The 24,555-nt window shown below is 52.4% G+C and overlaps 1 protein-coding gene across 2 annotated transcripts; it reads left to right on the forward strand.

Moving 5' to 3' along the window:
- The first annotated feature begins 2,403 nt into the window (after positions 1-2,403).
- On the forward strand, positions 2,404-24,109 carry SH3BP1 (SH3 domain binding protein 1). 2 transcript variants are annotated; one of them, XM_037898202.2, is made up of 18 exons: positions 2,404-2,887; positions 4,742-4,784; positions 5,594-5,698; positions 6,240-6,316; positions 6,936-7,047; positions 7,275-7,351; positions 7,963-8,098; positions 9,096-9,164; positions 9,457-9,547; positions 10,115-10,257; positions 10,344-10,455; positions 10,865-10,946; positions 16,840-16,920; positions 17,405-17,521; positions 18,511-18,608; positions 20,199-20,328; positions 21,250-21,350; positions 22,298-24,109. In XM_037898202.2, the coding sequence occupies exons 1-18, from the start codon at positions 2,826-2,828 to the stop codon at positions 22,720-22,722; spliced, it is 2,061 nt and encodes a 686-aa protein (XP_037754130.2). In that variant the 5' UTR covers positions 2,404-2,825; the 3' UTR covers positions 22,723-24,109. The 2 variants fall into 2 exon arrangements, with proteins under 2 accessions (XP_037754130.2, XP_043398974.1); XM_043543039.1 differs by having other exon boundaries at positions 2,442-2,887; positions 21,253-21,350.
- The last annotated feature ends 446 nt before the right edge of the window (positions 24,110-24,555 follow it).

Genomic DNA, 24,555 nt, shown 5'->3' on the forward strand with positions numbered 1-24,555 from the left:
CAGTTTTCCCATCTGTGAAATGGGGGTGATAACTACCTCGATGAGATCTCTGGGTGCAGAGTACCATATAAGGGCTCAGGGGCACTGTTTATTTCAGTCGTGGGCCATACATGGGGACGGTGCTCCGTCCGATGGGCCACTTCTTCCTGCCTCTCTCCCTCCTTGACAATTATACAGTGTATTTCTTTATATACACACACACACTCTGACCACTTCCTGTCCCAGCTTTTGAGCTTTCCCACTGACCTTGCAGGCTGACCACAGTTCCTCCCTAGTTCTCTTTCTCGACAGCCTGCTCTTGGCTGTGGGGGGCTTGGGGATGATCTCGCAGCAGGGAAAGAAATCTAACAGATTGTCTCCCTCTAGCATGTGAATAAAGTCAATGGGAGGGCAAGAGCTGGGCCCGGTTGCTGCATGTCTCAGAGCCCTGCAGCTGCGGGCTGTGGCTAGGGAGGCTGGGCTCTGCAGAGGAAGGCACCAAGGGAGGTTGCAGAGTTGACAGCTAAGTGCTGAAGTGCCCACTGTGCTTGGAGCAGGGCTTTTGCAACACTGCGGTCCCCTGCCATTGGTTCTCTGCAAACGTGTGCGTGGGAGGTGCTGCAGTGCACCTTATGGATAAAGCGGTGGCGAGCCCACTGCCACAGCCTCTCTACAGGGTGCACAAGCAACACCTAGGGACCCAGCCTAAGCCGGCAGCACCACTATTATCACCCTGGAGGTGCAGATTAGAATCTTTCTGCTGCAATGGCAAGGGGCTTGCAGATCAGGACTGGGGTGGGGGTCTCAGGACAGGAATCGCAGCCTGAGCTGCACATCAGGCATGAGGTACACTGACAGCTGTTGGGGGAGATCTCCCAGGACTGCAATGGACTATAATTTATTATTGCAGCCGCACCTAGAGGCCAGCAAAGCTGGTGTCTCATTGTGCAAGGTGCTGTACATAGAAAATGACCATCCCTGCCTTGTTAGAAGGGCCGTACAACAGGAGTGAGGTGGGGAGGAGATCATGGTTGGAACAGAAGGGACTTCTGTTGGCCAGGACTGGGGTGTGTTGGCAGAGTGGCGGTGCTGCAAGGGCAGGACAGGAATAGCAGCTAGGGCAGGACAGGAGGGCAACACACCAAAAGACCTGTGGGCGTGGTGTGGGGCTGGACTGGAATAGCAGGAAGTGCAGCAGGTCGGGAGTGGAGCTGGGTGCATAACTGATGCGCTGGTTTGCTGATAGTTTCAGGGGAAACAATGGTTTGGCTTGAATCAAATCTGAAAATAGCAATCACAGAAAAAGTCAGCAAATTGAAAACAAATCCATTTGGGGTGAACAACGCACAGTGTGGGACCCAACACATTTTGGTTCAGACCTTTAGAAGGCTTCACAAAACAGGAGAAGAAAGTGCCCTTCTTATAACTTTCACCCGTTTATAACTTTCAGGGGTGAGGGCATTTACCTGGGAGGTGAGAGAGCCAGGTTCAATTTCCCCCCACCCCTTATGTGAAGAAGGGATTTGAATTATGGTCTCCCGTCTCCTGTGGGAAGACCCTAACCACCAGATTGCAGAGTCATCCTCCCTCAGTATGGCTAGTCATTGTCATTATGAATGACCGTGAGTTGCTATAATGAATAACAATGACTAGTCATCAGGCAGGAGGAGGAGGAGGGAACAGCGCAGGGGTTAGGGTACTCACCTAGGTAATGGGAGAACCAAGTTCAAGTCCCTTCTCTGATGGCAAATTATTTATACAAAGAGGAACAGCTTCAATAGAAGAGCTGGAGCAGAGATTATCCCATAGCTCTGCAGCTAGGGTGTTCACTTGCAGGGTGGGAGCGCTAAGTTTGAATCCTTTCTTCACCTCGGGCCGAGGGGGGGTTGAACCTCCCAAATCCCAGGGGAGCACCTTGACCACAGAGCTAGAAGAGACTGGGGTGCCCCCATTTTATGAATAGCACCTCAGTCTTGGGGGGAAAAAATGGCCAAAATGTTTTGGTGAATTTGTGTCAAATTCACAAATGGTTTTGGGTCAACCAAAACTGCATTTTTTTGGCAAATAAACTCTTCATCTGACCAAAAGCCAGGAATGAAGGCCATTGGCAGAGCTGGCCAGGGAGGCTGTGGGTCACGACTGAGGTGCGTTGGCAGAGCTGCTGGGACGCTAGCGTGCCTCCTGCCCGCTCCGTCCCTGCCTCTAGCTAGTGGGATCAATCGCCTGGCTCCCCAAGCGAGTTTGACAAGGCGTAAGGAAGGCAGAGTAAGCGCCGGTGGAGAGAGCGCGTGGGAAACGAGAGGGAGAGCATGTGGGTCCTGCGCTCTGGTTAGGCGGTGGCGGATGCTTGTTCTGCCTTGTTATGTGTTTGCTGTAAAAAGATTTCCCCTTTAAGGCTTGGCTGAAATTATTTATACTTGCGGGGTGGTGACAGGAACAGAGAGCAGCAACAGGAGCACTGACAGCTCTTACCTGCTCAGCAGTGATGGGGGGAGGGGGAGGGTGGGAACCAGACCAGAGAGGAAACTGAGGAGAGAAGGAGAAGGAAGGAGAAGTGAGAGAAGGGGCTAGAGGAGAAAAGGGAGCAGGAAACCCATGAGCAAGAAGGAGTGAGGGCACCGGAGGAGGGAGGAGAGAAAAGGGCGGGATTCCGAAGCGAAGTCAGAGCGGAGCGAAAGAACCGAGTGGGGAGGGAGGAGAGGAGAGAGGGAAGTACCGAGAAGCGCAGCGGGAGGAAGAGGCAGCGGGCTCTGGCTCCTCCGATGACAAGTGCAGCTGGCTGGTGCTGAGTGGGGGAAGCCACTCGTGGGGGCGGTCGGTGCCACGCTCTCTTCTCCGCTCCCAAGATGATGAAGAGGCAGTTCAATCGGATGCGGCAGCAGCTCTCCCATCCCAGCATCACGGGACGGTAAGGATCCAGCCTCGAGCCCTTCAGCTCCCCACTGGTGGGGCTGCCAGGGAGGGCAGGAAGCTGCACCGGAGAGCGTTGCCCAGCCGCCACCGCCACCCCCCAGCCTTGCAGCAGGTCGTAGGCCGGATGCACGCCTGGCCAGGAGCCGGGGGAGAAGCTGTGACGACCACTGAGGCCCTGCGGTTGAGTGACCGAGGAAGGGGGCCGGGGTTGCTCGGAGCAGCCCCAGTTCTGGGGAAGCTTTAGCTAACCCTGGGGGGCTTGGTTAACTCGGCCCTCTTGGCTGGGAGAGCTGGAGGGGCACAGCAATGGTGCTCAGTAGCGACTCCCTCTGGTCGTTTATAAAGCCAGGTTAACCAAGAGCAGCTGGCTGGCTCCACTTGTCCTGCTGGACCAAGCAGCAGGGCCCCTCCGTCCAGCCAGCCCCCGAATTGCCCTGTAAGCTCAGCTTCAATGGTGTGGTTCAGCCCCATGAAAATCAGGCCAGGGAGCGACCCTAAGCCTGACAGGCTAGGCAGGGAGGGCCTGTCGCATTGTGCCCCTCTGTGCGGCAGGATGGCAGCCAGGGGTTGGGGCCAGGGAAGTGTAGAAGTCTGCAGCAGAGGGAATCCCCCAGGCCCCATTGGGGTAGAGAGGAACAGAGATGCAGGAAAAGGAGTAACAAGACTAAAGGAACATTCCCTACCAGAGCTGCTCTCCCTCCTGGGCTGGAGGCCCCATTTGGAGCTAAATCCTCCACACAGTACCATGGGAGCTTCCTCTTGTATCCCCCAGTGTCTCGGAAAAGCCTGCCTGAGGTGGAGAGGGGCGCGGGGAGTGTCTCGGTAGGCTGATGAGAGGGGAGGGGGCTCTGGGCGTATGCCCCGCTCACCTTTCCTCTCTGGGTCTCTAACTATATTTCCATTCCTGCCATTCCCCAGCCCAGTGCCACCTCTGCTTGATTGTTCTTTCTAATTGTTCCTCTTGCAAAACCTTGAAAGCCCTGGCAGGGCTGGGCTCTCCTGTCTCAGTTCTCACCCACACACCCACGTTGGTTTTTCTAATGTCAGGAGGCTGAGAATGGCTTGAACTCATCTCACTGTTTGCCTGAGCCCCCAGGCCAGGCGAGTGGGTCTTTCACTGGGAGCAATAGGTTATGCTGCTGCAGGGTCTTCCCCTTACCCCAAAGCAGTCCCCTCCCTCAATTCCCCCTCCCTCTGCGTAAGGACTAGGGCACTTGCAGTGGCTCTCTTCTCCCCATATCCTCTGCGTTAAAGTGGTCTTCTCCTCTTCACCTGCCCTTCACACTGGGCACAGTCCCTGAAAGAAGAAGCCCCTGGATTGGATGGACTCTGCGGGCAGCCCCTGGTAGGAGGAGGAGGAGAAGAACCAGAACTGGGGCCAAGAGCTGCTCAAGTGCCTAGTGATTTTGGGTGCCCAACCCCGACATGTCTTGAAGGGCCCTGCTAGAGGGCGGGAGCTCAGCGCCTTCTGACAATCAAGTGTCTCTGGTGGGGTGCCCCAAATCACTAGACACTTCTGAAAATCTTGACCTAGATCCCTTGTTCAGCTGAGAAGGAGCCAGCGTGGACCTCCAGTGCTATCACTCTGCCCTGTGCCTGAGTCCCAGCCCCCTCTGCTCTCAGGTTGGGAGCCATTCTCATGCCTCACATCCGCTTCCTGTGGGCCCACCTGAAAGCTCCTCTCAGTCAAGCCCAGCCTTAGACGGGATGACTCAGGACCCACCATCTCCCATCCCCCTGGACCCACCCAGAGCCGCTGTGGTTCAAAGCCCTCCCTCCGGAGGAGGCTGGCTGGAGGTCACCAACTGTAATAAGTCTCTCTCTCTCCCTCCCACGCCCTCTTCACCAGATCCCAAGAAACAGCAGAGCTCCTGACTGAAGACTTGCTGCAGGTAAGGCATGGGTTCGGTCCATGGGCATGTGTGGGCCTGTGCCTGCATGTGGGGCGAACATCTGGTGTGTCTGCGTATGAGTTACTCTCTCTCCATGTTTATAACAAAGTTACAGGGAAGCCTCAGCCTGGATTTTTCTGCATCCTGGAATGGTACCTAGGTGCAGTAGTGGGTGATAGACCTCTGACAAGCCTCCCTGATTACATCAGTGGGGGACAGAGCTAACCTCAAGCCTGAGCCCTGCCTCCCATGCTAGCTCTGCTGCTAAGACCTTGTCTACACTATGTCTCTAGCCACATTAGGGACCCCAGTTACAACACAGCCTAGCCACACTGGAACATGGGTTGTTTTTTTCCAGTGTAGACCAGACAAACCCATGTTATAACCACATTAAGGAAACTATGTGACATGGGTCCAGTCTACACAGGCAAAATCAAGCAGTGGTAGAAGAGGGTCACCATGCAAACAGGCTGTACCTATAGTGTAGGCAAGGCTTCAGAGTCCAGCCCTCCACCCCTCTCTGGCAGTGGTGTGGGATGGGGACACAACACCCCACCAGATCTCGCACACACAGGGGAGGCACCAGAGGGACATGGATGGATGTCAATAGGCAGAGGGGGTCACCCCGTACCCTCCACACTGGAAGAACGGAAGGTCTCTTCCCTCAACACACAGCTGCCTTCTCAGCTAGGAAACCCCAGCAGAGAGACCCCAAGGCAACCCGGGAACCTGATACGCTGAGGGGTGGCTGGGGAAGGGAATCCCCCAGCCCAGCACCACCGGCTTCCCAGTCTTTTCCCTCTCTCTAGATAGAGCAGAGAATCGAGCCAGCCAAACGGGCAGCGCACAATGTATCCAAGAAGCTCCAGGCATGCCTGCAGGGGCAGTGCGGGGCCGACATGGACAAACGAGTGGTAAGTGCCTCTGTCCCAGGCTCCGCTCCCTGGCAAGCTGCCTCTTCAGCCTACCCATGAAGTGGTTGTCAGCCCCTCCCCCAGCAGCCAAGCCCAGCTGCTCCATGCGAGACTCTGCTGGGTGGAAGATGCTTCAAGGGTGCAAAGCGCCTGAGACCTGAGTGTTACAGCCGCACATTTATTCCCCTCCACCGTGGAGGGTCTGATCTGTGCAGGGTGGGGGTTAGTTGGAGAGAGTGAGGCAGGGTTATGGAGCCTTAAAGACCATAGTAGCCATTTGCATCATAACCCCTCCCGTGTATCTCCTTGGCTTCTGCTTTGATTCTCAGGCTGGTGAGGAGGATTCTGAGGAGGGACTGTGAGGTGGGGACAGATGTGAAATGTGTCCTGTGTGAGGTGGCACTTCCTTGGCTGGCCCTGCCATCAGCAGGTTGTGGTGCTGAAGGTGTCACTCCCATACTGGAGGGGGAGGGAGGATCTGACCTGTCTGCTCATTGTTTCCTCTCTCCCCCCTCCGTCCCCACCCCTTGGTTCTGTGCAGAAGAAGCTTCCCTTGATGGCTCTTTCCGTGACTATGGCTGAGAGCTTCAAAGAACTAGACACCGATTCCAGCCTCGGGTAAGTGCCCTGAAAAGTATCAGTGCATATGGTACAATCAGCACACACTCCCCAGGTAGGGTGACCAGATGTCCCAATTTTATAGGGACAGTCCCGATTTTTTTCTCCTGCTGATAATAGCTCATCTTAACTAATTAGCCTTTCACAGTTTATATGGCGACTTCCAACTTATCTGTATATATATAATCTTACTATATGTTCCATTCTATGATGAAGTGGGCTGTAGCCCACGAAAGCTTATGCTCTAATAAATTTGTTAGGCTCTAAGGTGCCACAAGTCCTCCTGTTCTTTTTCCCAATTTTTGGGTCTTTTTCTTATATAGGCTCCTATTACCCGCCCTGTCCCGATTTTTCACATTTGCTGCCTGGTCACCCTATCCCCAGGGCACTGGTTCAGGGGTTCATGCTCCCAGACTGAGTCTCTGAGCACTTGCATCAAGGTTAACGCTGCCAGCCACAGGGCGGCACGCCACCCCTGAGCACGCGCGCTGGGGGGTTTGTGCTCTCCATCTCTGAGTGCAGCAGGATTGGCACTGCCTGCCTCCCTGATGCACTACCCCGCAGGGAGAGGGGGAGGGTGTTTGAGACCTGCTGTGATTCTCCCCTTCCATTCCTACAGGAGAGCTCTAGAGATGAGCTGCTTCATACAAAGCATGCTGGCCAAAGTCCTGTCTGAGTTTGAAATCACCTTAGAGAGAGACGTCCTACAGCCTCTGAATAAACTGAGTGAGGTAGCCCTGATCTTTCTCTCTCTTATCTTTGCTTTCCCCATCCCCTCTTTGCTCACTCTCCCTCCGTCTCTCCTGCCTGCTTGTGTTCTCTGGCCCACCTCTGCTCTCTCCCCAACCTTCTTGCCTCTCTCTCTTTGTGATTGCACAAAATGCAGCATAAACGCAGCCATTCCTGGCAGCACAGGGGTAGGATCTGTAACTAACTCCCTCATCCCAATCTCGGCTAGGAGGAGCTGCCTGTCATCCTGAAACATAAGAAGAATCTTCAGAAGCTGATCTCGGACTGGAACTCCATCAAAAGCAGGTACTAAGCGAGGGGGAGAGTGGTGGGTTGCAGCTGTGATCCAGATGATTGCCCCTTGAGAGTGGGGATTGAGGGCGGGGGGAGCTGACAGCTGCACCCTCAGATCAGAAAGGATCTAAGTCCCTGCCACACAAGGATGAGTCCAGATGCAGTGTGCACTCGTGAAGTCCCTTCCTGTTAAAGACACTTTGTGGATTCTGCTATACAAGCAGAACAGGCAATCACCTGGGGCAGCAAAATGCTCAGTTCTTCTTCGTGTGGGTGACTCCAGCTGGTGCAGGGATTATTGGCCTGTATGCCCATGCCCCTAGGGCAGGTCCTGGTACCAGGGGTGGGGGGAGGTTTATCTATGTTCACACATTCTGAATGAGCAAATCCTGTGCCGGGGCAGAAATGGAGGGTTTAACCCACAAGTAAATGCTCTGCCAAGGGGAAAGAGAGGGGCAACCCTCCTGCTTCTAGGCGTATTTACATATCGGCCAGAGTTCTGATGTGGATGGAGGAGAGGGCTGGAGGGTCTGTGCCTCTCCATTTAAAGTGTCAGCATCCCTGGTATTAAATGCCATCAGGCTTCCAGGATGTCGGCCTGATTCTTCTTTTGCAACCCAAAGGCTGAACCAAGCTGTCAAGAACTCCAGTAACAGTGCTGGTGCTGGCCCTGGCCCCGGGGGGTCGTCCGCTGCCATCAAACTGGAGAACCTGAAGGAAGAGGAAGAGGAGGTGAAGCGAAGGGTGGAGCAGTGTAAGGCAAGTGGAAAATGAGTCTGCTCTCTTTGGGGAGGGGAAGCTGATGACACAAAGTGGGGGAAAGGAGGCCAGGTCTGGGTTCATTCTGAGAGCTCATCGTTAGCGGTTGTGTCCCGGGAGGCCCCAGGAGCCAGTCACTAGTTACAGGCTAGAGCTCTGTCTAGAGTGAGAGGGTTGGTCCAGACGCAGCCAGCACCAGTGGTATGCTGGCCTTGGTAAGATGGCTGTGTCCCAAACTCCAGAGGGGATAGACAGCTGGCGAACTCCAATGCCAGCCCCAGGCCCCAGTGTAATCGAGTAGGAAAGGGTTTAGAGCAGCAGTGTGGTGGTCCGAGAGTAAAGCCACTGCAGGAGAGCTTGGTGGGGTGATCACCACGGAGCTGAGAAACCTGCAGCAAAGAGGAACATATTGTAGAACAGAAGGTCCGTCTTGTGGCTCAGAAACAGGCCTGGCACTCAGCAGAGCTGAATTCAACTCCCAGTTCTGCCACAGACTCCTTGGGGGACCTTGGGTAAGTCGCTTCAGTTCTCTGTGCCTCTGGTCCCTGGGGGTGACAACTCTGCCTTCCTCCCTGCCTGTGTCTGTCTTGTTGGCCCAGACGGTGAGCTCCTCCATGCAAGGACTGTTTCTTATGCAGCACCCAGCACAACGGGACCCTGATATTCGCTGGGGCCTCAACCCCAATCCTAATAACAAAGAGGAAGCATAGACTTATTTCCTGGGGGGCTGAAGGGAGAATGTGAATGCTGACCAGTGTAACCCCAAATCTAACGAGCCAGCTCCTCTGGGCTGCTGTCTTCATTTGCCTCTGCTCCAAATGCCAGTAAGACCCCCTGCATCTCTTGATGTAGCCTGCTGTGTGTTCATGGCCCAGATCTGGCGATGGGAGCACTGTCTGGGGGACTGGTGGGATTAATGATGAGGGCTGATGGGGGGGGCCCCTTCATTGTGGTGGTGCTGAGGAGAAGGTTAATGTTCGCTCTATCTCATTTCCAGGATGAATACATGGCTGACCTCTATCACTTTTCCACCAAGGAGGACAGCTATGCTAACTACTTCATCAAAGTAAGTCCCACCCCTCCATGCTGTTCCCTCACCCCAGCTCATTCCCATTGTGTACAAGTCCCCTAGGATCTCCATGTTGCACTGGCCTCTTCTCGGTCCCATCCCACCGCCCCGCCGCTACTGGCAAAAGAGGCTTCTCCCCTGCTGTTCCCACTCTGTCTTCGCCACTCTCCTTTGCATTGCACGTCCCATCTGAAAGCACCCATCCCTGTCAAATCCCCCAAGATCCGGTGTCTCTGAGAGATACTGTGCAGAGTAAAGCTTTGTGATTTGCCTGTGATCTGTCTGGCAGCTGCTGGAAATCCAAGCTCAGTACCACCGGAAGTCTCTGGAATCCCTGGATACAGCCTTGGCAGAGCTGAAGGAGACCCACAGCCAGGCAGGTGGGTGGGACGAGCCGGGCTGGGGCAGGGTTTTGTGGATGACAGTGTGAGTAACTACAGATGGAATGTAGGCAGAAGGGGTCAATTCTCTCTACTGCTTCCTCAGGGTGTCTCCAAGCTCCCTCTGAGCCTGTTTGCTGGGCAGCTCTCTTCCTCACCCAGTTATCCTGGGATTGTATGAATGCAGCAGGGCAAGCTTTGCTCACCAAACTGACCCCTGCCAATGTACCTCAGTCCTCACTGGAGAGACCGGAGCTTGGAGTGAGAGGAGAATTCGGCTCCCACGGCTCATTTGGTCCTCGGCCTCCCTGGTGGGACTGCCGATCGGAGGGCAATTTACAGCCAGGCGTGATGATGGCGGTTTGGAGCCCCTGTCCTGCTAGGAAATGGGTTGACCCCTCTCACCTCATTTACCATAGAGCTGGCTGTTGGATGGTGATGAGCACTGATCCCTCCCCAGCCTGAGCCTGGCCTAGAACCAGAGGACTAGGAGAGAGACTCAAGCACCCTCTCCACTGGGGGTTTGTCCTCCACCCTCTCCTGATCTCTCTCTCTCCTCTTTTCCAGAGCCCCCTTTCTCCGTGGATACCCCAGTGTCGGGGTATTATGGGGTGCCTTTGGAGACGCACCTGAGGACTTTGGGTCGGGAGATTGCCCTTCCCATTGAAGCTTGTGTCATGATGCTGCTGGCGTCGGGCATGAGGGAGGAGGTAGGTGCCGCTTGCTGCCCAACTCCTTCCCCCAACCACAGCCAGTCCGTCCTGCTGTCACGCTGTCTCTCATCTCCCTCCTCTAGGGGCTCTTCAGGTTGGCAGCGGGGGCCTCGGTGCTCAGGAAGCTGAAGTGCAGCTTGGCCAGTGGCTCCAACGCACTGGAGGAATTCTATTCTGACCCACACGCTGTTGCAGGTACGTGCTGGAGGCCCAAGGTAAGGGCCCCTGAGACACTGACTGGACGAGTGGCAGCCCCAGAAGCATGGTATTATCTTTAAAGCAGCAGTTCTCAAACTGGGGGTGGGGTCATGAGGTTATTATGGGGAGGTGGCAAGCTATCAGCCTCCGCACATGCTGGGGCTCTGGCTGTCAGCCATGCACAGAGCTGACAGCCAGAGCCCTTCACAGTTGGGCGGCCAGAGAGCAGCGGCTGCTGGCCAGGTGCCTAGCTCTGAAGGCAGCACTGGCCCCAGCAGCAGTGCAGAAGTAAGTGTGGCATGGTATGGGGGGGTCATCAAAGCCTGAAATAATTTCAAAGGGGTTCCAAGCAAAAAAAAGTTTGAGAACCCCTTCTATAAAGCATGACCCTTTGCCTCCATCTCAGGTGCACTGAAATCCTACCTGCGAGAGCTGCCCCAACCCTTGATGACCTATGAACTCTACGATGACTGGTTTAAAGTAGCCTGGTAAGAAAGAACCAGAGAGATGGACATTCTTAAGCAGGCTAAATTATCAAAAGGACCGCTCTGATTATGGACTCTTCAGCAGGGGTGTCAAACATAGGGGTCCGCAGGTTAGATCTGGCCCGCATGATGTATGGATAGCATTCTGCCGAGAGGTACTGGTGACTGCATCGGTCACAAACCTCTCTGAGACTGAGCAGAACGCACTCTTCCATTAACGTGACTGCCAGGATGAGTTAATCCAAAGCCCCCCACCAACACAAACGGGGGTTGTGAATCAGCCCTGGGAGTTTGGACTGAGTGGGCAGAGGGCTTTTGCTGAGTATTGTTGTGTTTTGTGCGTGTCTGTGAGGAAAGGAGCAACTGAAAGCACGGTGTCTAGACAGTCTGACCTTGGAAGAAGCCTGGGGAGAGGTTTTTCGGGTCAGGCATCAGGCTGAAAAGGGTATTCTTAGTATGGTGAGCAAAAGGTGCTGTTTCCTGCTATTTGATTCCTTCTGCTTTCAGAGGCACAGGATTTTGTACATTCTTTGTTGTAACTAAACAAAACTACCTCGGAGAAATACCTGACTACCACCAACTTCTGCTCTCAACTGAACCATGCCCAGGGCCTCACATTTTGGGTTGAAAAGGGGCAACACTCATGTCAGGCGTGGGATCTGGTTTCCAAGGAGAGAGCCTGTGAGCTTGGAACCAAGATGGAACAAATCCTGGAAGGGCTTGCAGAAATCAAAAATGGCCAGCAGGATATAAAACAAGCCCTCAAACAGGAGCTGGAGACGTTGCAAAAGGCATTAAGACAAGAGCTGAAGGTTTCCCAGAAAGGGCTCAGAGATGACTTGCAGGCCGAGATGAGATCCCTGTTGGAGCACCAACGACGAAGTGCCCAGGCAGGTTGGCAAACCCGGCTGAAACACACCCAGGCTGGAATGAAACAGATTGATGAGGTGACCAACAATCGGACTGCCATAGGCCAGAAGTTTTCCCACAAAACAGCAGAGCCAAGAAAGCTTTAGCCAACGGGGAATGGGCTAATTGAGATGAGCTGCAGCAAGGACTTAAGGAGCTGAAAATTCAGGTCCAGAGGAACCCAAAGGGTTGCTGACCACAGAGGAAGGCCACCGCCTGAATGAGGAATTGAGCCAGCCAGAGGATGTGGGGAAGACCGGACATTTACAAGGTTTCTACCCAGTTTGTAATCCACAGCAGCCCAGAGAGGAGAGGTTGGTCTGTCCCAACTCAAATGAGGCAAAACCCCACTATCGTTCAGGGAAAAACTCCCTGGGAAGCTTATGTGGTTCAACTCAACATTATAGTGCCAATGAATGGCTGGGAGGAAGGACAGGAAGGGGTGTTACTCACAGCCCACATGCGTGGCCCAGCTCTGATTGTGCTGCAGATCTTACCGCTAGAAAACAGACTGTGTAATCCAGACCTGGTACAAGCCCTTAACATGTGGTTTGGAGCTAGCCATCAACCTGAGCTGGCCAGGGCACAGCTAAGAGCTAGAAATAGAGGGAAAGAAGAAACTCCATCTGAACTGGCAGAGGGCCTGCAGAGACTTGTGTTCATGGCAAACCCAGATAACACCAAGGGAACTTGGACTTGCAGTGGGACTTGGACTTGCAGATCAAGATCAGCGAAAGGACGCCAAAGACACACTGAGAGGTTAGGGGAATTGGCCGCAGAATTTGAATATTTTCTTGCAGCAGTTCACCAGGCAAGGAAGGAAGCATCTGCTAGTGAGGAAGAGGGAAACTGCTTGCCATGAGCCCTGTAAGTACAGCTCTGCGTCTGATGTGTGTGATGAAAGAGGGGATTTTAATCTGGTTTGTGACCGTATTGAATGATGACAAAAACTGACACATTTGATTTGTAAAAGAAGAGAAATTGACCTGTACGCAAAAATTAAAGGAAACGGTTCAGTTAAACGCTGGTACTGTGACAACACTGGCCAGAAAAAGGATTGTTATAAATGTCAGGTAGGCCAACACAGACTGCCACAAGTGGCTAGTGAAAGTCTCTCTCTCTCCCAGTTTGGGAAATGGGGATACCCCAAACTGAAAGGGCAAAGCTTGGTGGAGGTACCAGGATCAGCCCCACCATTTTTGTTTATATGTGGGCATTTGAACAACAATCATGGGAGTTTGACTACAGTAGGATCTGCAGAATGCACAGCGGTGATTGACACTGGCTCAGACACAGCTGTTTATTAAACCAGATACACTAAAACGTCTTGGGGACCGGGGTTCCCAAACCGAACCACCTAACCGGTTTCAAGTGGAGACAATGACTGGGGCAAGGGCACCTGGCCCAAACTGGGTTTGAAGAATGGACCTCTGGAATTCGAGCAAGAAGTCTGGGTGGCTGACATAGTGCATGAGCTCAGAATTGGCTTGGATTTCATTATGGCTAATGCCTGTGGAATCAGTGCCAGGAAAGGTGCCTTACAAAGTCAGTCTTGTGGCAATTGCCCTTTAAAGGTATGGGCCAGGCAGGTGAGACAAATGGTATGTAGGCAATTGGTTTACAGTGAGTGAACTATCCTGCCCCCAGGGGCAGCAACCATTATTACAAGTACATGTTGTAGTAGCTTTCCAGCAAGGGAGTGGTTGAAACCTGTTCTGAGACCCAGAATCTCAGGGAATTCTTAGCTGCTCAAGCTCTTGTGAATCTGAAACCGGAATTGATTTCTGTTCGTTTGCTGAATGTTTCTGACAAGTAGCAAATAGTGAAGAAGGGAAACCGTTTAATTGGCCCTCAGGGTGTGATTTAGCATTTTCAGAGCTGAGAAAGGCTCTGGTGATGACTGCTCCTGTCTTGGCCTATCCATGTGTCAAAACCCCTTTCATGCTGGACACAGATGCTAGGGCTTATGGTATGGGGGACAGAGCTTCAATTTGGCTCTTCCCTCCCCCCTCCCCTCAAATCTGAGAATGTAGCTGTGGAAGTTGAGGCTGGAAAAGTTGTTACAGAGGTGAATCCCCCATTCAAACAATAAGCAGGGGCTGGTTCAGCCAGAAAATTCCACAGAGACAACAGGCATCCCTCCGGGGCTGACTGAAAGGGGCCCTCTCCCCGGTTGTTTAGAGAAAGTCCATAGTGCGGGGGGCGAAAAATCTGAGAGGGCTACTGGATGGGAATAAAAAGCAATTTGGGCTGGTGATGTGAAAACGTCTGGACAGAAGGCCACTGTACCTATATAAATCATTCACCTTGTATCATTTTTAATTTGCTAAACTGTTTATTTACTTTCTGTTTGGGATGGGTCATACAGGGCGTCACCATTTGGGGCATCATCAGGATGATTGGCAGAGCTAAAATGGGGGGAGTGTTATGCTGAGAGGTACTGGTGGCTTCCATCACAAACCTCTTTGAGTGTGAATACACTCTTCAGTTAACATAACTGTCAGGATGAGTTAATCAGAAGCTCCCCCACCTAACACAAAAAGGGGTTTGTGAACCCACCCGGGAGTTTGGACTAAGTGGGTAGAGGACTTCTGGGGGAGGAGGGGCAGGCTGAAAAGAATGTTCTTGGTGCTGTGAGCAAAAGAAGCTGTGTCCTGCTATCTGATTCCTCCTGCGTTCAGAGACACAGAACTTTGTAAATTCTTTGTAAATAAGCAAAACTGCACCAAAGAAATCCCTGACTGTCACCAATTTCTACATGGATGATATTTTCATCCTCTGGACAGACAATTTAAACTCTCTCACAGATTTCTACTACAACTACGACTACCACCATCCGTCCATTAAACTCTCTCTGGGATGCTCCCACTCTAGTCAACTTGCTGGACACGACAATCAGCTTCAACAATGGAACCCTACAGACAGCTAGATACAAAAAACTGACAGATTGCCACACCTACCTTCACAGATCCAGTAACCACCCCTAACACACCAAGAAAGCTGTTATCTACAGCCAGGCACTCGCATACCGCAGAATATGCTCTGGGATATGCACCTTAATACACTCAAAACCGCCTTCACCAAACAAGGACACTCCACCAGAGAAGTAGATTGCATCATGAAACAAGCCACCTAAATACCTCAAGAGAACCTGCTTCAATACAGAAATAAAATCCCCTCCCACCCCTAACTGTCACCTATCACCCCACACTGGAGGAAACCATACAGGGTATAATCAAACAACTACAACCATACTCGATGGAGACCCCATCCTGAAAGAAATCTTTCCTGAATCCCCTCTTCTGGCCTTCAAACAATCCCCCCAATCTCTCCAAGCTCATCATCAGAAGCAAGCTCCCCTCTGACCAGGACGCACCAATTCAAAGTGGTATCAGACTTGCCAGAACAATAGATGCAAAACCTGCAGACATGTCTCCATTGCTACAATGATCAAAACCCCTCATAACACACCTATTGCGATCCATGGGTCCTACACATGCCTGTCACAAAATGTGGTGTACCGCATTCAGTGCACTAACTGCCCCAATAACAAGTATGTGGGTGATACTGGACAATCACTACACTCTGTCATGAACTCACACAGGAAAAAGATAAAGGATAAACACACCACATCACTGGTGAGTGAACATTTTTCTCAGGGCGGTAACTCAATATCTGACCTATCAGTTCTCACCCTCAAAGGAAACCCGCCCAACACCTTCAAAAGACGAGCCTGGGAGCTTACATTCACTACTCTGCTAGACACAAAAAATCATGGACTGAACAGAGACACTGGATTGTTGCAACAATCTGGAACCCACTAACAACACACACCCCAGCTGCTTTTTTCTCCCCCACCCCACCTTCCTTTCCTCCCTGTGACTCGGAGCCGTGTAGGTATGTTGTAGCCATGTCAGTCCCAGCATAAGAGAGAGACAAGGTGGGAGAGGTAATAGCTTTTATTGGACCAACTTCTGTTGGTGAGAGAGACAAGCTCTTCAGCTTACACAGAGCTCTTCTTCGGGGCTGGGAAACCTACTGACAGGGCAGGTCCACACTACAAACTTGCACTGGTGCAGCTCTGCCATTGGCTTAATAATTCCACCTCCGCAAGGCGTCTTCACCAGAAGCACTACAGCGTGGCACCCACCTTGTCTCTCTAATATCTTGGGACTGACAGGGCTGCGACATCACTGCACATACCAGTTCCTGCTCGCAGCTGGAACGTCCCCGGGGCCCCAAACTTGACTAGCTGCTCAGGTTGAAAGGGGGCAGCGCTATATTCCTATTGCCCAAAGTCTAAGCTTTCCTTTTAAAAAAGAAAAATATGTTTCTAGCTCCCTTGATTGCGGAGAGAATGTTCCATATGTGAACTGAGTTGAAGGCATGCAGTGCTGTCTGCCTGAGTGTGCAGAGAGCCAAGGACTCAGGGGATTGAAATCTGCTGGCCCCTATTCATCTGATTGGAGTATCAATTTTAAAGTGCAGTGATGATGATGCTTTGTCAACATTAGCTATTTAATGGCTGGTCATTTTAGGGGATGGAATGGGGGTGGGGTGGTGAGAGTGAAGCAAGTTGGGTTGGCATTTGGGAATTGCTGCAGGGAAGGAAATGCAGAGGAAGGAACAGAGGAGACTCACAAAGACAGGGAAGGGAGAGAGACAAAAGGCAGGAATAGCAGTGATCTAAATAGAAGCAGTTTTTCTTCATAGTGAATGCAACAAGAATGCATTGAATAACTAATAAACAGATATATTCTCCCCTTGATCCCTTTGCAAGCCCCAGCTGACACCAGAGGGCTTTCCACATGTGCAGAGCACATAGGAATAAGTTCAGCCCTCTCCCCAAATGAGTCTGATCCCCTGTTCTTCAGCCTGTATTGGAATGGAGAGTGAAACGGGGTTCTCACCTCTCCCTCTGACACTGCCTCCGTCCTTCCTTCTCTCAGGCCAGATTGAATCTCTTCTTTTCTCTCTCCTCTCTCAGTTTCAAGGAGCCAGAGGGTCGCCTACAGAGCCTCCAAGACACCTGCAGCCGGCTCCCCCAGGACAACTACAACAACCTGAGGTAGGGGGCAGGAATCCATCAGTCTCTAGGCTTTACACTCTGCCCATCTCTGTGGTATCGCAGTGCCTCAGCTGGTGAGCAATCCCCTGTCCTGAGACCAAGGGGCTACAGTCCTCAAAGCATCCTGGCCTCAGCCTCTGGATGTCTCCCCGGCAGTCAGAGACCAGGATGGGGGGGTACTCCTAAGATGACGTTTGGTGTGTTACAGTGCACAATGCCGACCCCTCTGACAGTGGGCGCAGCCTTTGCCATGCCCCCTGCCAACCCCAGGAGTGGAACCCTGCTCTCCTGCACAGCACTCACACTGAGACCAGGGCCTGGTCTCCACGCTATTGGCATCCCCACTTGTTCTGAGGGAGAGAGAGAGAGAGAGACCCAGTTGGGAATCCCCGTCTCCCCATGTGGCTGTGCAGAGCACTGATTCCTAGGGCCAGGAGGAGCGGCATTCCCCTGATATTTACTAACCGCCTGCCTTTTCCAACAGGTATTTGATCAGGTTTTTAGCCAAGCTGGCTGAACATCAGGAAGTGAATAAAATGACCCCTAGCAACATCGCCATCGTCCTGGGCCCCAACCTGCTGTGGTCACAGCAGAGCAAAGGGTAATGCACGGGACTCCCCAGGGTGTCAGCAGCTGGGGGTGATCCAGGGCATGAACCTCCCCACCACCACCTCTGAATGTTTCCTCTACCAGCCTCCCCACAAAACAAGTGCTGTGGCCGGGAAGCAACCAGCCCTGGCTGGGATTTATTAACCATCAAGGGCAGTTTGAGAACTTTTAAAGAAAGGGATTTTTTTTTTAACCCCAGTGGTTCATAGAGCTTAGTATTGACCAGCAGCACCTGCTGCTATTCCCATCCTAAACTCCACTAATGTACCGCACTCCTGATCTCACCCACACCCCGCTGTTCCCGTTCTAGGCTGCTGCCCCAGCTCTGCAAATGCACCCCAATCCTTACTGGATGCACCTCTTTCTATTCCAGTCCTGCCCCACCAGCCAGCTGTGCTAATGTACTTCAATCCTGGCCTTTCATTATCTTGCCCCCATCCCACACCTCAGCCCCTTCACCTGTCCTGATCTGCAAACACCCCCCACTGTTCCAGTGCGAGGATCAGCTCTACCGATTCAACTCCCTGCTGACCTGCGCCCCTCTGCCAAGTCTCGTCCCCCAGCACATAGCTCTGCCAATCCACAGGGAGTTTATGCAAGGGGGGCAAATGTCTATTGGGCAGTGGCTGAGACCCAGCACACTCGTGGCACGTGTGACCTATGATAGGGCTTGAATCCAGGTTTTTCAAGGTGAAAGGGGCAGTGTGCTCATTGCACACAGCACCACGTAGCCCAACCTCAGAGCTGCACCTCTTGGCTGTGCTTTCTGCTGCGAACCCCTGGTGCTAATAGCACCCCACAAGTTTTTGACTAGCTATAAAATGGGTTCATCCTGCTGCCTTCCATGATTCACCTCCAAACAGGGCCCATGTTCAGCAGACAAACAGTCGCAAGCGCTGTTGCCAGAGGAGGAGCAACAGCTGCATTAACTGTCCATTTCTAGCTCCATCCTAATGGCTCCTCTCTCTTTCTATCCCTCAGAGACCCATTGCAGCTAGACATGGCCTCCGTGTCCTCCATCCAGGTGGTGGGCATCGTGGAGGCCCTGATACAGAATGCCAGCACCCTCTTCCCTGGAGGTAAGGCAATGCTCGTCTAGATCCTGGCTTCTCTTAGGGCAAGTCCAGTGGAGCCAGTGCTGTGACACCAGAGTCGAACAGGTAGGACTGAGTGCTATTCAGAATCAGGCCCTGTATGCTCAGAGTCTGAGATGAGAAGGGTACAAATTCAAAGGAGTGAGCCACGCTGACATGAAGGGGTGTCCTGTCCAGGGTGGTTCCCTTCTCCTCCCCTGCCCTCACTGGTAGGCTGGCGGCTGCAGTGCCGAACATGAAGAATGGTTTAAAGCCGGGCAAGAGGGAGATCTCTGAGGTGGTACAGCTGGGCTCCCCACCCAGCCCTTCCCTCAGGGGCTTGGAAATCCAAATGGCTCACTGTGAAATTTGGGATCCTGGTTTCAGAAATGGACAGGTGAGAACAAGGAGAAACCCTTGGGAACCTCATATAGTGACAAAAGGCTGCCCAGGGGCTCACGGTCGAGCTAACGTAGTGACATTGGCAGTGACCTGCCTTCTGGCGAGTGGCGTCCTTCTCTCAGCCACTCCACACTCGAGGCACCAGCCCCCGGGACCTGCTGTGCATGCTCTTGGAGGGCTGTGGGGCTTCTGGGAATGATGTCATGCAGGGTCTGGAGAGTCTATATTGATGGGAGCTGTGTGCCTCCAGGCTGAGGGAGGATAAGGGGGTAGCTGTTCTCTGGAAGCTCGGTGCATTGTGATGGGGGCGCTGCCTCCTCCCAGACTTGAGGCCAATATACTCAATACTCGGGGAATTCTACACCAAAAATTTAAAAATTCTGCGCACAATATTTTAAAATTCTGCATATCTTATTTGTCAAAATAACACAACATAATCACGAGTTTCAATTATTTTCGTAATTTGTTTCAAAACACCTGTCAGCCACCCCTCCTTCCCCTGTCTCCATGTGGCCCTGCACCCCTCTACCAGCTGTCCCCATCTGAGCCAGCACCCCCAATCCCATTCCAGCTCAATGCTGTCACCCTACTAGCTTCTGTGTCCCAACCCCATTCTGTCCCCACACTAGCCCTTCTGAACCCCAATCTATGTGACCCTCCCAGCAGCCGTGGGTGCCCCACAGTGTTTGTGTCCCCACCATATCCTGTGCTTCCTCACCTGGCCCCACAGGTAGGGCACTGTGAGGAAGGCAGACACTGCTCACTCCCTCTTCATAGCTGGCTGCTCCAGCTCTGAGCCAGCTGCCCTCTCTTCTGGTGTCACAGCAGCCACTGGTGGGCAAAAGGTGTAATTGCAGTGCCTCCCTGGCAAAATGTATTTTCTGCAGGGGACATGAATTCTGCATGTGTGCAGTGTCGCAGAATTCCCCCGTGAGTAACTCGAGAAGAAGAGAGTGAGGGGTTCCTGTGGGTAGGTGAGTGGGTTCTGAAGGATGCTCTGTGTTGGCTGCCCTCTCGCAGAACACAATCCAAAGTCCATTAGAGTCAATAGGATTCTCCCAGTGACCTTTGGATCAGGCCTCTAGAGCTCTGCATGGGGTGGCTTTGCTTTGGGTGTGGGGAGTGTCTGTGCAGACACAGAGGAGGGTGCTTCTGTGCTGCATTAATTCCCGTTATTTATTTATTTTTTTAAAGAGATAGACTTCAATGTTTCGGGCATGTTCACTCCCCCCACGGAAATCAAATCCAGCGAAGCCCCTCCAGTGGAAGAGCCGTCGCCTCAGCCCCTTCCTGCCAGCACTCCCTCTCTAACAGCTGGAGAAGCGTAAGTGTCTGGCAGTGAGTGAGGCTGTGCTGTTCTGTCTGTCCCCTGCCCGCTGCAGAGAGATGGGGTCCCCACATCATAGACAGTGGCATCTTCTGTAGGAGACTCTAGATATGAACTGAATCCTCCTCAGTTACCTTGAGGTTTGGCACGCACAGCCCACCACCAGAAGAGAGAGTGCTTCACAGTGTCCCGATATGTGCTTTCTCTTGAGGTAGAGCAAGAGGAAGGATGGTCCAGCGTTAGCGTTCTAGCCTGGGATTCAGGAAATGTGGGTTCAATTCCTTGTTCTGCCATAGACTCCCTGTATGACCATGGGCACCTCACTTTGTCTGCAAAATGGGGATAATGGTAGCACCCTATCTCATAGGGGGGCAGTGAGGCTCAGTACATTGACGATTACAAAGGCACTCAAATGCTATGGTAAAGGAGGCCATATAAATAGATCCTACAATAGTGATGTTCAGTATCTTCTCCTTTTTTCTCTGTCCCCCTTCCTCAGCATCCTGGATAAGCTGCACTGCTGACCTATGTCAGTTGTATAGCTGCCTCTGCATCGAACACCATTGTCTCCTAGCCATATCCCACCCGGGTGTCTGAGAGGGGAACCTCTGGCCACCAGTGTCACAAGAGGAGAGCTCCATCTGTTTCCCCAGTGACACGTGTCTTTAGCACAGTCACCCTGCACCAGTAACTGCTCACCCCATCCCACCTCCCGATCTCTACAATTCATCCTGGAACTCTGCACATGCACATTTACAACCCCATGCAGCTAACAGCATGATCAGATGCTAGGTGTGTCACCCCATGTGCCGGCCACAGTCACACGAAGTGTCTCTGGCAGACACACGTATTTGAGGCCCATAGTTCATGTCTCCGGCAGATGTGATTACAGAGACCTGACTTGCCCTTTTCCCACAGCAGAAGAGACCCCGAGATGTCCTCTGGACCAGTCTCCCCAAAGGCGAGCAGAACTTCTCCTGAGGCTGCGGGCCCCTCGGCTGATGACACCGCACGCAAAAGTAAGTCTGGCGGGCTGCCACACCTCAATGCGTACAAAGTCTGTCCCGCTTCTGGTGCATGGCCCAGGCACCGACATGCTGCCGATGGAACTGCAGCTCAGTGGGCTCACCAGTCTGCTAAGGGGTATGCCTCAGCTGGGCGAGGCCCACACTGGGGTACATTGGTATCAGGGACCTGCCTGAGTGGCCCCACCAGTGCTGGCTCCCATCTTGCCCTGTTCCAAGGTTGGCTTCCCCTCACCAGCCCTGCTTGTTCTGGGAGTGAAGGGAATGCTGGCAGGTGATAATGTTGGGGACTGTCTCTAAGCAAGGCTATGATCCAGAGATGTGGGGAAAGGGGCACTGGCCCGGGGACTTGAGCTGGTCCTGGCTGGGCATATTGGGATATAACACGCAATATGGACGTGGGAGCATTTATCGAGCTGGGGCAGGTGACCTCTGGCCTCTCTGGCTGTTGGGCTTCTCCCCTGCCATAGGACCAGCCTCTGTCATGCCACAAACGTCTCTAATGCCGTTTGACTTGTGGCCCATCTAGTGCAAATAGAACACCATTGTGGGGCATTAATGCCTATAAGCCTCTCAATTTACCCCATCCTGCCCCTTCTGTGGAGGCAGCAAGCTCATCCCCTGGCTGTGGGGAAGGTCTTGGCACTCTGCACTGGTGCCTCTGGCCAAAGCTGCTATGGGCAGTCCCGTAATTATTTGTGGGGTCCCTCTCAGGGATTAGGCCCCATTGGGCTGGGCACTGTACGAATGCATCATGAAGAGCTGGACCCTGCCTTGTCCAGTTCAGCCTGGCTGGAAGGCAAGGAGCTGCGCCATGGGACTTGGGCATGGGAGTACAGGATGGGAGAGCCAGGAGTCAGGCTGCAGGCCTGCCATGTAGGGACCGTATGGATGGAAAACAAGCTGGTAAAAGGAGTTTTGTTTCCCTGTTTGCTTTGCAGTGAAGCGAGCTGCCCCAGTCCGACCCATGGTGCCCCCGCCACAGGTGCAGCCTCGAACCCAAACTCCCACACCTCAGAACCCACCTGTGCCTGAGAGCACTGCCAACCCCAAAGTCTTCCCTCGCCGAACGGTGAGTGGGTGCGTGCGAGCTCCCACTGTCCCACCTCCGCTTCCACCCCAGCCTGCCAGACGCCAGAGTCGAGGTGCTCCGCCGTCCCCCAAGCCTACAGAGACACCCAAGATGCCTCCAGACACCATGAGGGATGAGGGCTCTGCAGCTGGCCAACCTCCTGCACACAGCAGTACAGAAACCGCTGCAGACTGCACCCCAGAGATAGAAGGGCCGAAGGAGCCATCATCTCCAGGAGGGTCAGGCTCTTCAGCCATACCCCAGGCAATGGTCCAGTCCCCAGAAAATGACTGAGACCCACTGGAAGCTTTGAAGGCATCAGTTCTGCCTGCTTGCCTGCCAAGGATCCTGGGAGGAGGTGGGAAGATGGACTGGTGCTCCTCCAGAGTCTGGCACAGCACATATGGCAAAAATCTATCTAGCAGCTCAGATGGGACCTTGTGAAGATGGACCAGGATGATCCATGGGATTATGTTTCCTGGAAGGTAGTTCACAAGTCTCCAGCCTTGAAAGTGTTCCCCTCTCCTCCATGTGCTTCCCTTATCTCTCTTCCCAAACACTCCCTGCATATGCGTCTCTGTGCTTTCCAATGTCTCCCTTGAAATGGGGAACCCGACTCTTCCCACTGCTTCCCTCGTCTCTCCTTATTGGCACCTCACTACCTATGCCTTCGCAAAAGTACCAGTGGACTTGCTCTTTCCCCTCCAACTACCAGAAATTTTCCATAGGAAGACACGAACTCCAGCTCCTGGAGTTCTAGGATCCTGCCACAATCTAAGGAGATAGGGGATCATTAGATGTTTATCTAGCATTCCCCTCCTAGCCTTCCCAAATGATTCTGCTTCATTCAACTAATCTCAGGTTTCATAAATCCCCTCTCGCACTTTCAAAGGACCCTGCAGACTCTAGAGAGCAAGGAGTTCATGGCTCTTCCTTCTTTTTAAAGACTGGATTTCAGTTACAGGAAACTTGTCTGTATCCAAAATGGTTTGGAGCCATTCAACGCATATTCAAAGAAATGGAGTGTATGCACTGAATTGCAATTGATTCACACAGCAGAGGCCATGACTGAGATGAGTCTCCAATTAATGAGGTTTGGATACACAGGGTTGTTCTGACGTTTTCTACGTACGCAATGCAATAATTCTCTACCTTTGGGACCAACCTTGCCTTCAAATGAGTTCTGATAAACTCCTCCCACTAAAAAGAAAAGGAGTACTTGTGGCACCTTAGAGACTAACCAATTTATTTGAGCATAAGCAAATGAGCTGTAGCTCACGAAAGCTTATGCTCAAATAAATTGGTTAGTCTTTAAGGTGCCACAAGTACTCCTTTTCTTTTTGCGAATACAGACTAACACAGCTGCTACTCTGAATCCTCCCACTAAGAATCTCTGACATTGACATGGTGAGGTTTGGGGTAGGACTATTTTTTTAATATGTTGCTGATAAGTTATTTAAAGACTTGGGGCCAAATTTCTAGTTGGTATAAGCAAGTACGACTTAACTAACTTCAGTGGGTTGATCAAGTCTGCACTCATCAAGTCTGAATTTGGTCCTGGGATTGTATGTGAGAAAACCCAGTAAAATAATTGCTGCTTTCCGTCTGTTGTGTTTTGCGGTATCTCACTCTTTCCTTTGGTAATGTACTTTTACAAATATATATGTACATATATTTTAAAGAAAAAGTCTCAACTTTGTCACACTGAATGCTTGCAGGGCTGATCCCTTCCTTTCCTTTGCTTCTCCACTGCTCTTCACGGACAATATTTGGAGGTAGGGGACCATCCCAGCACGGAGTTAACAATGGGTTCCCCTATCCCCACTTGCGGTTTTCCCCTAGCCTCTGAGAACACAACACCATTTAGTTCTCTACAGTGCATGAAAATCACATAAGCTCTGGCTTTCTCTCCTCCCAGGCAAGCCCAAAATTATTACAACTCTTGGGGTAGGCGGGGGGGTGGTGGAAAATCCTGTTTAAAGTGCAGGATACAGGACTTGAGATGAGAAGAATCTCATAAGAATTGAGATGGGCAGTGCACCCTAAGCATGGATCTGGAAGGCTATTCCGGGTGCAAGCGAGGGTGGGCAGAGGCTGCCCCCCACGGTGTTTGTACAGCGCCTGGCA

Source organism: Chelonia mydas, chromosome 1 (assembly GCF_015237465.2).
Source record: "Chelonia mydas isolate rCheMyd1 chromosome 1, rCheMyd1.pri.v2, whole genome shotgun sequence".
NCBI lineage: Eukaryota > Metazoa > Chordata > Testudines > Cheloniidae > Chelonia > Chelonia mydas.